Source organism: Drosophila mojavensis, unplaced genomic scaffold, assembly GCF_018153725.1.
Source record: "Drosophila mojavensis isolate 15081-1352.22 unplaced genomic scaffold, ASM1815372v1 contig_277, whole genome shotgun sequence".
Taxonomy (NCBI): domain Eukaryota; kingdom Metazoa; phylum Arthropoda; class Insecta; order Diptera; family Drosophilidae; genus Drosophila; species Drosophila mojavensis.
Window position 1 is genome coordinate 1,704,824 of NW_025318822.1, and position 17,400 is coordinate 1,722,223.

General features: G+C 31.4%; 2 protein-coding genes across 2 annotated transcripts; one reads left to right on the forward strand and one right to left on the reverse strand.

The window, feature by feature from the left end:
• Positions 1–96: 96 nt before the first annotated feature.
• LOC6574070 (prefoldin subunit 3) lies at positions 97–1,237 on the forward strand. Its single transcript, XM_002000092.4, has 3 exons — positions 97–282; positions 410–804; positions 864–1,237. Exons 1-3 carry the CDS (start codon positions 196–198, stop codon positions 967–969), a joined length of 588 nt encoding a protein of 195 aa, XP_002000128.1. The 5' UTR covers positions 97–195; the 3' UTR covers positions 970–1,237.
• A 141-nt stretch (positions 1,238–1,378) lies between these two features.
• On the reverse strand, positions 1,379–2,240 carry LOC6574071 (39S ribosomal protein L40, mitochondrial). Its single transcript, XM_002000093.4, has 3 exons — positions 2,129–2,240; positions 1,830–2,060; positions 1,379–1,768 (listed from the first exon to the last, which is right to left on the reverse strand). The coding sequence occupies exons 1-3, from the start codon at positions 2,152–2,154 to the stop codon at positions 1,456–1,458; spliced, it is 570 nt and encodes a 189-aa protein (XP_002000129.2). The 5' UTR covers positions 2,155–2,240; the 3' UTR covers positions 1,379–1,455.
• Positions 2,241–17,400: the final 15,160 nt, after the last annotated feature.

Consider the following 17,400-nt stretch of genomic DNA (forward strand, 5'->3'; position numbering starts at 1 on the left):
ATTTCGCTAAAATTGTTGTAAATCTCTGCAGTATGCGATAGCACCAGTAACTATAAAATACTGGTACTATTAATTGTATTTGAGAAACGTTGTACAGCACTGTTTTTATAATAATCGCATTGCTCTGCTGCTGCCGCCTTTGACCTGCTGTAAATTTATTACAATTTATAAGAATAAATAGGAAATAAAAGCAATATGACTGGAATTATGGACACAATAGAAATGCCAAAATTACCGGAAAACCAAAAAACTTTCGCGGGGATACCAGAAGCAATATTTTTAGTAAGTATGAAGTTTCGGGTATCAGGCCGCTGCCGAGTCAATTGCAATTCTAACCTAGATAGCGTATAGCTCAAAAACAGCTGTAGACATTATTCCATATTAATCATCAATCGCGTTCATTTTGCAGGAAGAAATTGATACATTTATGTCACAGCCCGAGAACGAAAACTGTGAGAAAGTGTTGCAACGATTGGACGAACAGCATGGCAAGTATCGATTCATGGCCTATAACTTAGAGGCGCGCCGTCACAAGCTTAAATCTCAGATACCCGATCTGGAGCGTTCGTTGGAAATGGTCAATGTGTTGCGCAAAGAGGACGAAGAGCGAGAAACGCAATTTCTGCTCAGTGATCAGGTGTTCATCAAAACGCTAGTGCCGCCCACAAAAACGGTTTATCTCTGGTTGGGCGCTAGCGTTATGCTGGAATATCCTCTCGACGAAGCAGAAGCGCTCTTAAAGCAAAATATTACATCCGCTGTGGGCAATCTAAAGTCTGTCGAGCACGACCAGGACTTTCTCAGGTACGTCGATTTGTACTATTTGTCGTGCAATGCACTCACCTACTTTTGCCTATCCACAGAGATCAAATTACCACAACCGAGGTAAACATGGCGAGGGTGCACAACTGGGGCGTGAAAAAGCGGCAGGCCGCAGCTAAGAATAATCCCTCTACTACGCCTTCCTAGATAACTCTTAAAAACTAACTAAAATGAAATAATCAAGAAGTTGTACAAGATAATCGGGTATTGTCCCTCATATATTATTTATTTATTGGAATATATATAATTTTGGTATCTGATGCCCGAGGAGAACACAAAACATTTACAAATATATAATCAGCTCGCAGTGCTTTCAAAATTATATTTAAACAAACACGAAGCAGACCCAATTGCAATTTTCACTTGTTTAATTCTTGTTCTCGATTATAATAAATATATACAATGCAAAAATGAAGCTTTAGTATCTAATGAATGTGGAGTTATCCTAATTCAACGTTTTGCATTTATGCTAAAATTCCTCGGAAAAACAGCTGATGAATCGAAATTGTCAGTATTTGGTTGTTGAATACTTTTAGCCTTCAAAATTACAAACATATTTGGATCACTTTCATCTTTTAATTGAAATAAACAAATTAACAAATGTTCTTTTTACTTAAATTAGTTGACTCCGCTTTATTCCCACTTCATAGCCTGGTGTATGTAGTCGCCGTCAGGGCTTATATAGCCTTTGATAGGGGGCGTTGCGACGGGTCCTTTTACAGAGACTGGCAGCAGAGTCGTGTCTATTGCTATGGCAGCTTGGTAAAGTTCTTCGGACTCGCATCGTAGCTCTTCCAGCGCTTTGTTTTGTGATTGGACCAAGCGGTCAATGATTTGGAAATCTGCCACCTTCTGTTCGTGCTTGTATTGCGCCCATTGTTTCTTCAGCAGTGCCCGGTGTTCTAGCTCTTCTGCGCTTAAGGGCGCTAGTTTTCGTTCTCGTTGACTAAGAAATAAAGAAGTAAATTATTAACCGAATCTTGCGTCAATACAAGCCATCGCCTTACGCCTTGTTGTCAATTAAATCTAAAGGCACCTCCAGCTCTTCCACCGGCTTCAGTTGCCGCGCATTCTTCTCTAGCCTGCGTATCTGCTTCTCGATTTTCTTTTTCTTACGGTCCTCTCTCTGTTTTATGATCTGCGGGTCGAGTTTTTTCTTTTTCTTCAAGGGCTCGGCGCAAAGCACTGGCGATGTGTGCAGGAAACGTGCGGCAACCCCGTTATTTTGCAGACTGAGCCTGTTTATGAATGAAATATATGTGTACGTTATAAATAAAGCCGCTTAATTCGAATGTCGTTTATTTACCGGGCAAGTGCGCTGAGTAGCGACATTTTTCATAAACAATTAAGCTCAAAGCCGAAACACCTTTTGCGTAATGTGCTGCTTCTTCTCGTATGTGGCTAAACCGAGTACTTGTATCGACTATCGATATGTCAACATATGGTCACGGCTGCACAAATCTGCAATCGTTGCCACCTGGTTTAATATTTTATATAACCGTCGCTATCTAAGTGGCGCGTACGAAAATATTTTAAGACTATATCTATATGATTTACTATCCGGCCCAAATAAGCCTAAGAAAAATATCCACATGTTAATATAGCTGTAGTTGGTCGAAGTCCTAATCTATTACTTTAAAAAAAAAAAAAAAAAAAAATGCTTTTATTAATAATTGTATCACTTAATCCGTCTCAAAAAGCTTTCCATCTTTTTAAAGCCAAGTATTACCCTCAAAATAAAACAACGGGATTTTTTTTTTTACTATTTTTATACGATTTTAAAACTTTATTTTTAAAGATGAAAATAAACAATATACTTGTATTATGTGTTTTTTTTGTTGTTTTAGTAAATTTTACATAATTTTCAATAAAATAAGTAGTTTTTTTTTTTTTTTTTTTTTTTTCGATTAAAAATGTTATATTATAGTTTAGTGTTTTGTTGTTTTACCTTCCCTTCATGCATTTATTTCTTTGTTTTTGTTTTGCTTTTATTTTTATTCCTTACAGTTGCTGCATAAATATAAATTTATGTATTCATATTTGCTTATATACCAAATATTTAAATTTTTCTCTTACACTTTTTTCAGTTAATGCTGCGTTACGTTCTATGTTTTTTTTTTTTATTGATTTTCTTTATTTTTTTGTTTGTTTATTCTAAATGTTGTCTCGAAATACAAAACCAAACTGTCGATTTTTGTCTTACGAGAAAATTACAAATTTTGTGCGAGTCTGCATGAATGTTCGCTTCTGCATTACGGTCCAGACAAACGATTCGAAGATTTCAAAATGTACACCAAAAGTGAGTAAAATATAAATAGATACGGATGCGAATTTCAACTGAAACCGAAACCGAAATCATACCATGTATGCATATATACATAGATAGGTATTTGTGATTTCTGATTTTTGCTTTCGAAATGAGTTAATCATATAAAATTTAATGACTTGAATGATGCATTATACGCAGTCATTGTCATCATTGAATTGTGAAACTTTCGATTTTCATTTATGCATCTTGCGTATTACATTCATAATTATTTACTGTTTATTGTGGTAAATAGTTAATATGTGTGTGTGTGTTTTTCTGCTCTTTGTAGGGAGGAGGGTCTCGTAGAGGGTTATGTCTTCTATTGTTATTACATATACTTATAATTGTAAATTGTTTGCCATTAAATTTGTTTTTTTCAGATCTCTCCTTGTTTTGTTCTGTGTGTGTTTCCTTTCCACATTGTGTTGAAAGTAAAGTTTTACATATATGTGTATGTACGTTAAGTCATTCAATTCATTTGAAATGGAGTACGTAATTTCAAAATGAAATACAATAATTGTATATATATATATATAATTTTTTTAATGGTCTCAAGTTGGAAATTAGAAAATATGATTAGTGCTAGGCTCTTTTGTCATTATATTCTTGTAATTTACTTTTTTTTTTTTGCTTTCAATTCCGCTTAGTTATAATCAAAATACAAAAACAACATATTGTGTGTATAAGATGAAATTAAAATATAATATAATCGTATATGCTTTTGAGGGTCTTGATTTTTTCTTTTATTTTTATTTAACAGCGCTCTAATCTGCCAATTTCATAATGGAAAATTGAATTTTCTTTTTGCTGTCAAATAATAAATTTGGTTTGATTTGAAGCCCTCCGTATTCAGATTTTTATTTGGCATATATATTTAGAGCGCTTTAATTACCGCTTACTTTATAATTACATTATAAAAGTTATTTCTAAAGTTGTTTGTACTATTTCTTGGAAATAATTCCGGTCTATTGTTGTATAACTAAAAACATTTGATTTTTTTTAGCTTTTTGTTTTTGCTTTTGTAAAACTTAAATAAAAGTTATTTTTGCAGTTAAATTTTGTTTCACTTGACTCTGAAGTTAAGAATTTTAGACTTTCGCATCAATCAATCGAAAACGATGCGTTTGACTTTGGCCTAGAAGTTGGAAATTTGGAATGTCGTAATGTTTGCCGAAAATGTTAAATACATTTAAAGTGGTTCTAAGCAAAACCCATGCACATTTACTTCTGTTCCTTGCTTCCGATCCATACATATTACGTATACGTAATGAGAAAAAGAATAAATTGTATTTTGGTTGTTGGCTGATCTTTGTGTTGAGCTCCGAAATTGTGAATCGTAATTCGTAATTCATAATCGATAAATGAATATTCATATATACTTATATATACATAGTGTGTGTGCGTGTAAACACCTTAAAATGAATGGATATTCATAAATTAATAGTAATTAATGTTCATAAATTGTAAATTTTAAATTTTGCTAATTTTCGCTAGTTGTTTTTTGTTTTCTTAAAAATGTTTCGAAGTATGTTTTAACTCACAACTCAATATTCTAAACTGAATAATGCAAATATATATATATATATGTTCCTTTTCGTTTGTGTGTAATTGTGTGTGTGAAATGGGCGAAAGAAGCATAAAAGGGACACTCGTATATTGTTTATTTGGTTTCCTTTTAGTCTTTTAGTTTTGTTCTCAGTGAACTGCTTGTTCTTTTCACTGCTCGCCTCTACCTCCTATATATGTATATGTAGATGCCTTTTCTTGTTTATATGCACACATATGCAAATACTCAATTTTTCCATTCATATTATTTTATTTTATATATATACTTTTTTTGTTTTTTTTTTCTTTATTTTTGTTTTTTTTTCGTATCGGTAGTTGAGTTTTAGCTTAAATTTAGTTGCATTATAGCTTATTGCCGCCTCTTTAAGTATGCCGTTCTTAGTTTTCTTGCAATCGTTCGTTTAGCTTAACTTTTGTTTTAAATATGTATGTATTTTGTTTTTCGTTATATCCACCTAAGATCTAAACTAAATGTAGTACAGTGTTTTGTGTATGTGTGAGTGTGTACGTGTGGGATAGAAAGTAATACATTTATAAATGAGCAACTCAGCGCTATATGTGTTAGGCATATGCCTCGTAAGAGTAGTCAATGTATATCCAAACCTTTTCATTTCTAAACACTAAATCATTAATTTCATACGTATTTTCCATTTTTGTGTTAATTTTGTATTGTTTTTTGTTTACATACTATAACTAAATACACGTTTATGTACTCGTATGTATATCGCTTACCTAGACAATTAATGTCAACTTTGTTAATGGGGAATTTCGTTTATGATAGATCTTGAGATTTGCGCCTTGTTATTCCTGATCGAATTTTGTCGTTGATCAACTGAGAATATTTATTTTGGTTGAGTTAATGGGTTGGTTGTTTTGCAAAACCCGAGAGACTTCGTAGCCAGGCCAAGTTGTTAAACAGTTTTGGTATTTGCTAAAATGCTGGTCTATTTGGAGCCTTTTCATTTTGTTTTTGTTTTTCGCTTAGATTTTTAAATTTGTTTTATCTTTTTACAATTTTAATTTTTTATACAATTTTATAAGTAATTTCATTTTTGGTTTTTTAGTTACATAAAAAATTAACAGTTTTTTTTTTTTTTTTTTTTTTGTATTTGTTTTTTGGTTTTTACTTTTGTTACATGAAGGCACTTAAGATCGGACGTTGTGGCCCCATATCAAAAATTGCTTTTAACTTTTGCTTAACTCGTTATCACTTCCTGTTTCTATTCTTGTTGTTGTTGTTGATGATTGGTGTTTATCTTGTGGTTGTGTGCGTGGAGACGTAGTCGCAAAATAACAATTAACAACAAAAGCTTAAGTAATCGAAAGTTGTTCGAAACTCGCCGAAAGATTTGTTCGAAATATTACCGAAATTCCTTGATTCGAAACATGTATTCTTAGCCTTGTCTTTTGCTCTGCATCTGCATCTGCATCTGTTGCCTTTAACCATTTTTGTTTTGATTGAATTTTGTATTGCCTTCAGTGCTATTGATAACAAAACGGTCATGGATGTCCAGGATATGCAGGCAGCTCAACCCCCATTTCATTTCATGATATCCTTCGGGTTACTGCCTAGCACTTTTGGTTTTATTTCAGGCTTGAGAACTGTTTACGCTTAGGCCTGGTACACAAATCAAGTCTCTGTCTCTGTTTTTCGGGCTGCGGGGAAGTAAGTGAATTAATTTAAGTTTATATTGCCATGCTGTAACGCAAATAACCAAACAAAAAGGCCGCTGGAACGTCGATTTGAACCTAAAACCGGTTTGCCTAAATGATCCATAAGTTTGTACAGAAATATCGAGCGCAAATCTTAAGAGTTCTTCACAAAGTTAATCAACAGAAATATTCGAAACTTGGGTACACTTCATATTCGTATATTACACATGTCTACGTGGATATACATACGCATTATTAAAACTAAGTAGTAGGGACTGAATTTCGACTTCCTTTTTATAATTTTCTTGTCTACAATTTTTACATACACATTTCTTAATTTCTTATCAATTTTTGCCGCATCAACATCTAACTTAAGTACTGTCCATGATTTTCTTTATATTTTCTTTTTTATACACCTAAAGATTTACAAAGGGTTTAATAACACAAGATTTTAAGCATTTTATGTATATATATATATATTTTTTTTTTTTTCTTTTTTTTTTTTTTTTTTTTTTTTTTTTTTTGGGCATAATAAAGTAGAGAAAACCTTTCCTATTTTTTGTTTGTGGTTCTGTGGTTTGGATGTTCTGCAATTTCATCTGAGCTTCAAACCTTAATTTTGTTCAATTTACTTAATTTTTTTTTTTTCATTTGGTTTTTGAATTTTGAAATTTGCAGCGCCTTTTGACGACGATTTTGAATTTTGGTGTTTTTCTTTCATTTTTTTTAGTACATTTTCTTCTTCTTTTGTATTGTTGGTTATTTAATTTAGTTGTTTTTGTCATGAGCAAATGCGCTTTGCATTGCCGATTTCTTTGACTCGTCTTGTTCTTGCTTGTTTTCTTTACTCTTTTATATATAATTTAAGGCAGATTTTCCACAAAATGAAAATGGGAAACACAAAAGTGAGAATGACAAATTAAAATATGTTCTAATGCGCTCTTTAATATCAGACTTAAATTAATTCATGCAATAACTACCAGGAGCTGTGTCGAAAGTTGCGATCGCTTTTTTTCTTCTATATAAAATTTACACTTTTTGTTTCTTTTTTTTTGGTTTAATTTTGTGTTTTTTTTTTTGTTTTGTTTTTTGTTGTTTTTTTGTTAAATGTATTTAAATATAAGTTTATGTCATTAAAGTTTTTTTTTGTTTTTTTTTTTTTTTTTTTTTGTTATTTGGTTTTAGTTATTCATTTATGTTCTTAAAGATAAGGCGCGAAGGTGCTTAAAATAAGCTTGTACTTTTTTCTTGATATTTTTCCAACACGTTTTCAAAATCGTATTCAATTACTTGTTTTTTTCCAGATTGTGAATTGCATGTTCACGTGTTTCCCCATTAAATTTCTGTTGATTCCATCTGCTAGTTTATCTACGATTTAAATTTAGCTTTACGAAATTTTGTTTCCCAAAATTTTGTAATTTTGCATATAATTTTTGGATTTTGAGTTTTTTTTTTACCATTTGCCTAAAGTCTAAAGAATTTTTATTTGTTGTTTAAACTTTTGTTTTTTTTCTTGTTTTTGTTTTTTTTTTTTTTTTTGTTGTTGTCCTGAACGTTTACACCGAGAGAGAATTATCCAAACATGGCCGAGAGTTTACAATTTTGTTCGCTTCATTTCATCTTGAGTTATCATTTTTGTTTTTGTCATCATCATTTGTTTTTGTTTCATTTTCTTGTTGTTGGGTCTTAACGCGTTTTTCATTGTTGTTGTCGTTGAAAAGTACAAATTTGAATTTTTGTTAGTTGTCAAATTAAAAATTGTTGAACATAATTCAAAACGAAAACTAACAAGTATTATTTACTTTATAAAATGCTGCCTGTAAACTATTTAAGTTTTTATTTTCATTTTTTATGGTTTTTTCTTTATCATTTTTCTTTTCTTTTTTTTTTTTTTTTTTTTTTTTTTTTTGCTAGTGTTTCAAGAGCTTGCCAAATACAAAAGTTTTCTTGTCGCCGAATTAGTTTGGTTTAGTTTTTTTTTTTTTTTGTTTATACTCCAAAAAGCTAAATGCTGAATTTTTGTGTTTGTCCAAAAGTGTTAATTTGTTCATTACGTTGTTATATATACATATACATATATATTTATATATTAGTATGTATATATAGGAACATTACCGAAATATTTTTATATTTTAATTTTACACTTACACCTAAAGCTTAATTTTTTTGTTGGCTAGAAAACTTGAGGTTTGACAGGCGCTTGAACCACTCGCAGCGCGTATTTTGTCATTTGCCTTTTTTTGTCGTTTTTGAGATTTGTTTTTGCGTCTTCTGTTGTTCCGAAATATACGCCAAAGTCTTTGCCGAGAGTTGTGTTCCAATGGAACTAGATATTTTTGTATCTTTGTTTTTTTTATTCTTCATCTTGTTCTTCTGCACTTATGCCGAAAGTCGTCTGCTTTTCGATATTTTGTGTGAGATTTTTCTTCTTAGTAAAGCCGAAATATTGTTGGTCGAAACTGTTTCCTAGAAGGGATTCACCTAATCACCGATACCACTTGAGCATGTTGCCGAAAAGCTCCTCCCATCGAAATTTATATGGTATATATATATGGATATTTATATAGTATTATTAATATTATTATATCATACTCAAATATATGTGTTTTTGTTGAGAAGTTGTTGAAATTGCCGCAGAATTGAATTTTGATATAAAGATTTTAAATATTCAAGTTGCTTCTACAATATTACGTGTATACCCGTTAAAAGTATGCTTTAAAATTAATTTAATTTAAGTTTGTCTTTTTTTTCTTTTCATTTTTGTTTTGTTTTTTATTATTGTTGGATTAATGGATTCGTTGTATGGTGTAAGATTGTGTACATATGTAGGTAGCTTGAACAAATTATATGTTGTCTAATTGGTAACTGATTAGTTGTATGTAGCTGTTGTTGTTGTTGTTGTTGTTATTATATTTGTTGATTGAACGGCATTTGTTTGTTGTTGTTACTGTTGTTGTTGATGTTATTGTTGGCTGGCTAAAGTGTCTATTTGCTGCTGTAGTTAGAGAGTTAGTGTTAGTTTAGTTTTAGTCGGTTTGCTTGGCTTTCGTTTTAGTTTTGTTTTTGGCGAACTATGTAAGTTTATGTCCTATATGCAATTTGTTTTGTGTCCATTTACTTAGTTAATTGAAAATAAATGAATTACGACTGCTAAACTATGAGTAGAAATTTATGTTTGATTTTTGGTTTCCTTTTTTTTTCTTTTATTTCTTTTTTTTTTTGCTTTGCTATTCATCTTCATCTTATTTTGGTTTTGTATTATTTGTTTATCTTGTAGTTATGTAATTTTAATTAAGTATGCTTAGTTTTTCATACTTATGCTGACATTGATATTTTGTTTTAGTTTTTTTTTTACTGCTGAGTGTATGTGTTTTGTGTGTGTGTGCAAAAAAATTAAACCTAAAGGCGGCGTCTGTTCTATTTGCCCGACTTGCGTTATATTTCAAGTGTTTGTTCGCTTATACGTGTTTCATATAAAAAAGCATAGAAATATCATACGTTTTTTAAGTTTATTTTGGTTTTGTTTTCGAATTGATGGATTGGAACATTTTTTACTGTTGTTGATGTTATTGTTGTCTGCTGTTTCTGTTGTTCTAGTGGGTCTGATTGGCTTATGGTTCCTGCTCAACATTCATAGCATACTTGTCTGCATATTTTATGTTCGCTTACTTTTGTTTTGGTTTTTATTTTAGTTTATCTGCTGTAATACATATTTAAAATAGCAACTACCAATAGTATTATTTTATTTTTGTTTACTTCATCTTATATAGTTAATAAGTTATATATATTTAGGGCATGTAGGGCATGGTGCATATATGGGGAATACATATAGTACGTGTGGGTGTGACTGTGTGTGGGTGTGTAAGGGCTGTTGTTGTGTGTCCAGCGTCTGGGCCTTGGGCGATCTTTAATCACGTGCCTATTAAATGCTTATATTAGAAAAAAAAACTGTGCGCAAATGAATTTGATTTAATTTCCTCTTCGTTTTGTGTGTTGCATATCATTTTGTTCAGTGTACATTTAGAACATTAGTTAGCTATGCTGAAATACATTTTACGACGTCTATAGTACTTTATATATATATATATTTGTATATATGTATTTAGTTACTTATATAATTAATATTACCGGCACTATTGTTCAGAACTAAAAGTCTTTTCAATTTTTGATAACGCGCAAAACTAGAATAAAATGTTTGCCAAAATGGTTGTTGTTGTTGTATTAATAGAATATATTTGACATATACTCAGCTAACAGAATCAAAGTCATATAACAAATATGAAATTTCATGAAAAGTTTCTAGTTTTTGCTTACGTATGTTGTTTTTTTCGATATTGTTTTCTATTTCAAGTTTTTAGATGAAAGTTTTTGTTTCGTTGCTGCTGTTTGCTTCCCACTAATCAATCATTCTTCTGTACTCTCTACTCGCTTGCTTCGCTTCTCTTTCTTCCCCTCCTCTCTCTTCACTCCCTCCGAATAACTAAATAGAATCTTTGTATGAACCGTTAACTAAAGGAACAGCAAGCAGCAGCTCCTGCTGCCGCTGTTGTTGTTGTATTGAATAAAACGAGGTAAACGGAAAGCTGGTTGGAAAATATGGCAACGCCGCGGCTGTGAGCTGTCGGCGCTGCCACTCTGGTTTTTTCTATTTCACTATTTGTAACTTAAACGGTAAATTGTTTCTGTGAAAGGCAACTGTTGCGCGAGTAGCTCAGCTGCCCAGGCTTCCGCTTGGGCCGCGGCTCTCGCTCGGTTTGTTTGTCGTTTGCTATACATTTAGAGATTGGTTTTGTTTGTCTTTTTTTTTTTTTTTTTTTTTTTTGGTTTTTGTATATGCTATTGTAAAAAATATTATTATAAATATTTTTAGTTTCGTTTTTTTTTCGGTTTTCTGTTTTTGTTTTGTTTCACTTACGTTTTAATATTGACTTACATTTTGCTTACAAGGTTGTTGTTGTGTTTAGTGGATTTCTGTTCTCGATTTTGTTTTGATTCGTTTCGCTATTGCAATAAATACTAGAGATTTTTTGGTTTTTGTTTTTGGCTTCTTATTACTTGTTGTAGCGGTTTCTTGTAAACTTATATTATTATAAAATATCTGATCACATTTGTTTGCAGTCTCTGTATAAATATTGTTGTTTGCTTTTGTTTTTATTTTATACTTATTTTCTTTGTTTTTGTGTTTTTTTAATATTATTACGTTTTCTTTTCGTTTTTTATACATATTTTACACACGCCCAAGTGGATGTGTCGGCTACGGTTTTCGCTTTCGTCAAAAGTGAAAAGCGAAAGATAAACAGGAACTGAAAAGTATAGTAAACTGAAAATCTCTTTTATCATAAATGTTATATATATATATCGTATGTATATCATTTGATAAAATTGCGTTTTTCGTTTGCTCCTACAGTTTTTACAAAAATTTTTTGTAGAATTTTGACAAACGTCTGAGTCGATTTCTGACAAGCGGCGCTACACTATAACACCTATCTACTAGATATCTCAATATGGCTTCTCCTTTTTATTGTGAGTGGGCAACAGAAGGTCGTTTAGCAAGTTTCATTCATTTGTTCGATTCGTGGTGGCCAATAGTGAGTTGCTTTTGTTTTGGTTGTACTGTCTGTTTATACGGCTTGGTTTTTGGCGCCACTTTAATTCTCGGAGAATTAGAAAGTGGACGACCATTTGAGAAAATAAGAATAATATTACTGGGCTATTGTCTGTGGCTCGCTGTGGCACACATATCGAATTGCTTGTTCAATTTATCGCTTGTTTATTGTTTATTGTTTGCTATTTACTGTTTGCTATATTGCTGTGTGTTTGTGTGAGAGAGAGAGTAAACCAAAGGAGCTTGCAGTTTTGCTAAAACTATCCTTCTGTTGCTTGCGCCACGTTTACATTGTTTTTCGTCCTCATCATCGTCTTCTTCTTTTTCAATGGCTTGTTCTAGTTCCGGTCAGAAATCAACATCAGTTCAACGCACGCAATGCTTGTGGTTCACATCAATTGATTGATTCAGTTTTTCGTAAGAGAATTGTGAAACAAAAGGTTTTTCTTCGTTTTCATTTTTACTTTTTATCACTTATTTTGTTGTCTATTTTCGCTGCTGGGGCTGTGGCTGTGGGCAAGAGGCAGTTGTCCACTAAAACCGGGCTGCCACGCAATCGCAGTCTGCTGAGAGCTTTTCATAGCAGAAGCACACGGGCTAGGCAAATGTGTTTGTTATTGTATATTTTGTATTTGAATTGTTTTTAGCAGGCAGGCATCTCAGTTGGGTCTTGCAGTCTTTCAGTCTTCTTCGATTGGCTTTCTTCTAGTTACTATTGTTAATTTCATATGTGGCATGTGCTTGTGCTTGGGCTCCGCTCTACGATTGCTGTGTGTGGCATGCAACATGTTTTACTGATTGCGCCCCTCGCTGAACCAGCCGGCCAGTCAGCACGTCTTCTTCTTCATCATCTTCAACTAAAAACATAAATGTTGCTGTTGTAAAATTGTGAACGAAAAATAGTTGCTGTCAATTGTGAACTAAAAGTTTTGGCTTATTATGCTAATTGGCTATGGTTGTTGTTGTTGTTGTTGTTGCTATGTTTAATTCGATATTCGATTTCTTATTTTGGTTTCATTTTTCAGTTTTGTTTTGTTTTTAGTATAAAAATATAAATAGTTTTATAAAAATTTATTGGTATGTATTTGTTTGTTTGTTTGTTGGTTTGTTGCATTGTACTATAAATTATCCCGGCACGCGCGCTTGGCGCGTTTTGACTATTGCAAATGAAACTGTGGCATAAAATTCCTCTCTGAAAATTCAACTATATAAACACTTAATATTTATATATTTTATATTTTATATATATTATATATATGTGTATATGTTATATTGGGTAAATATCATTTGATTCACGTTTGAAAATTTGAACTTAGGATGGCTTAAAAGATATTATAAGAAACTAAAAAACAACACAATTTCTTATTGGGTTTGTTTAGTTATTCAGTTTTTTGTAGGTTTTTTGATATGTGTAGACAACCCAAAAGAAGTTGCTGCTGGAAGTGCTGTGTGTGTTTGTTGTTGTTGTTGGTGTTTTTATTGTTATTAATATTATTATTTGGTTGTTCGTTTATATTGTCACAATTGAATTGGGCTTGTTACATTGTTGTTGTATATGCGTTTCAGTAAAAATAAATGAGAGATTAACTCAAAAATATCACATACGAGTTGTGTATGTTTCCCTGGCTATTGTTGGCTGTTAAAACTAAATTTTTGTATTTCTTTTGTTGTTGTCAAATTCTTAGTTGTCAAATTGTTTCAGTTGATTTACGGTTGTTTATTATTAAGGTTATTGTGTTATTGAATGTTATGCAACTTTTATATATTTTTATACTATCTTTTGTTTGTCGTTTGCTTTACATGTGCTGTGTGTGTGTGTGAATGTGTCAATGTGTCAGTGTGCATGTGTGTCAGTGTGTGTGTAATATATATATCAATCGAATTTTGAATTTTTTCTTTGTTTTTGTTTTCGTTTTCATTTTTTATGATAAGCCAAAAGTTTTAATATCATTTTCATCATAAACTTCATAAACTTAGGATGCTTAAAACTGTTTCAGATTTATATGTTTATTTTTTCTTAGTAATTGCAAAAATTTTGTTTTATAACTTAATCCGTTTGGTTGCAGCACAGTGTGCGCCAAAAGTATGCACCAGCTGTGCTGCTCTATTGCAGTTGAGAAACTAAAGATCGGCGCGTTGCGCCTAAAACTTGGTATTCTCTGATACTCTACGCCAAATAAGTGATAAAACCTTTTTTTCTCAAAACTTTTTGTTTTCTTTTTAGTTTTTGTTTTCGGTCAAAAGTGCTTAGAATTTTGTGAATCGCGTTTGCTACTAAAAAAACGCAATCATTTTAAGTATTTCGTTTTCGTTTTGGTTTTCGTTCTTGATTTTTATTTTGTTTTTAGCTTGATTTTATCTAAACTGCAAATTTGTATAATTTTTCATTTTCTGTGTTCATTATATTTTGTGATCAGATGTTTTCCAAAACAAGGATGTTTAATTAACTTACCTAAATAGAATGCAATTACAGATCATTTTTATGATTTGGAATTTCATTCTGTTGTCTTGTTAGCCAAAGTGATATTTGATATACATATAAGTCTGTATAAGGAGATACCTTTGTATCTGTTACTCGATGTATCTGTATCTGTTATCTGTATCTTCTGCTTGTTAGTTTGGCACATGTTCTCCAGAAACTCGAAACAAAACAAAAACCCATTTGCGCGCATTTTCAATGCATTAAAGCTCTGTGTCTAAGGATTGCCTTTTGCCCGTGGCCGAGTTTGCTTTTGGTATGTGTGTGTGTGTGGGGACTTTGGGGTCGGGTAGGTATTACTATGCTGTTAAGGTTTAGCTTTAGGTTTGCTTATGCTTAAACTGTAGTAATATTTAATTACGTGTATGTAGTTGTATTTTTAAATGTGATTTTCTTTTGTTTTTGTTTTCTTTGTTTTTATATACAAATTTGACCAATTGTTCTCACTAAATCTTTTTCGTTCATTTCAGTATATGCGGTATTTTTTTTTTTTTTTTTGGTATTTTGCGGTAATAATGCTTTAAAATCTAGTTAAAATTGCATATGGCTGCATTCTGCATTTATATTTTGTTATTTGGTTTACGTGTAGTAAGTATATTTTTGTTTTTGTTTTTTTGTTTTTATATATTTGTTTTGTTTTTGTATTTAGATTACGTGTAGTTGTTGGTTTTCTTTTTAATTTGCTGTGCTTTATGCTCACAATCAGTTAATCAGTAAATAAAATTATTTCGCTTGTTCGTTTTCGGTCTGTGAGTGCGCTGCTTTGCAGCACTGTCGCACCTGACGCACAGTGCGTTTATCAACACTGTGCGCCTAGTGCTGATCGCTGTTTGATTGGTTATTGGTTATTGTTTACCTGTTACCTGTTACCTGTCTGGTTGGCTGAGTTTTCTTTTCTGATTTTTATTATAGTTTTCGTTTGTTCTGATGCCGCCGCTTGGCTGCTATCAGTGCGTTTTCTGTAGTTTGTTATCGTTGGTTTGCTGGTTTTGGCTGGTTGGTTTGTTATTTGTTGTCGATGGTTATTTATGCTAATATCCTGGCCTCTCTCTTTACCCAGGCTGTAAACTGTACTTGATATGTTTGCTGTCTCCTATCTTGCGGGCTCAAAAAAGCACTTACAATCGCTATTACTCATAAATGATTTAAAACTTTTCTCTAGGCTATTGCTTTCGATTTATATACGCATATATATATCTCTCTTATTTTTTTTTTTTTTTTTTTTGAATTTTCAGCACCAAAAGCTACTGCATATAGACATATTTATATCCATATGTGTTTGTGTGTGTAAAAAAACGCAATTTGAGCGCCTCGAAAGTTTCGTGCCAAAGAGTTGTGAAGTTGGTTAAGAAGGACTCTCGGTGCTTTTCTGAAAACCCGCTTGAGCTTCGATAATAATTTGGAATGATAAAGATTCGCTTACCGTTTAGTTGTTGTTTGTGAGTTGGTTTTTGGATTTGTAGTGTTGTAGTAGTGTTGGTAAAGGCCAATCAATTCCGTTGACGCGGTAATTTTGCTTTCGTAAATGCCGAAAATTGGAAATGTAACCAAAAATGTTAAATATCAGAAATGAAAATAAATGCCAAAATTTGAAGCAATTTAGTAAAGAAAAAGCAAGCAATATATTTTTTTTTTTTTTGTGTTTTTTTTTTTTTTTTCAATTTTGTTTATTAACCAATTATTAATATGCCTTTTTTTTTTTTTTTTTTTTTTGTTCACTTATAGTATAATTATGTATGTAAGTATAAATGTATGAAATATGTATGTATGTATGTCAATTTATATATAGTATATGTATAGTTGTGGCTGTATGCTTGTATTTGTGTCTGTGTGTTGAATTTGTTGTTGTTCTTATTGGTACGCAAGCAAATGGGCTGGCAAAATGTGTTCAAACTGCTCTAAAACATCATTTATGCCATTAGAAATATTGTCACAAAATGATCTATTTTTGGAGAAATTGACAAACTGAAATCAAAACAGAATTTTAAGTTTGTAAATTTATAATTTTTTCTTATTTTCAAATTGAACTTTTTTTGTTGGTTTTTTCAATTTGTTTTTGGTTTTCATCTCCATGTTAAAAACGTGTTGAATTTCGACTTGCTTAATTTATAAAAATTTTGCCTAAAGTTTTTGGTTTTTTTTTTTTTTTTTTTTTTTTGTTAGCCGAAAGTTTTTTGTTTTTGTAGCATTTGTTTATTGTTAATACGCCTTAAATTGCCTAAAGGGATTGTTAAAAATTTTCAATTTCGTTTAGATTATCTATTTTTACAATCAATAATTTCGTATGGCGGCATGTTTGGCCAGTGGGCGTGGCCACTGCCCAACCATTGCCACCATATTAGTATTTACCGAAACAATAATGTAGTTCAAAGTTTCTTCTTCTTCAACCTCTTTTTTAGTTTTTTTGTTTGTCTTATCACAAAATCAGTTACAATTGTGTTTAAATAAATTTTTTAAGTCAACTTTAGTGCCAAAAGTTTTTTCGTTTTCGTTTAATAAATTTTGTAAAGGCATTAACAATCAACGAGCTTTTTTCAATTTTCAATTTTCAATTTTGAGTTTTCAATTTCGATTTTTGTGTTTGCAGCAAGTGTGAAATGAAAACCTTAAAAAAAGAAACACTAAAACAAAACTTTTGAAATGAGAATAAATTTCTTCTTTCATCATGTAGTTAGCCAATGTAATCAATGTTATGTTTGTACGCTTTGTTAATCTAAATATGAATTTTGTTTTTCTTTTTATGAAATTTTCAATTTGAATTTCGATATCAATAAAGAATTTAGTTTTAAATTTTGTTTTGTTCTTTTTTTTTTTTTTGCATTAGATTAGGAAACTCACCGTTTATACTTGTTTAATTTTGTGATAATTTCGCCGAATTGCATACGATTCTGTAAGGCAATAGCCATACATATATTTTTATATGATATGGCCATATGTCCGCAGAATAGTTAGTTCGATTTAATTTTG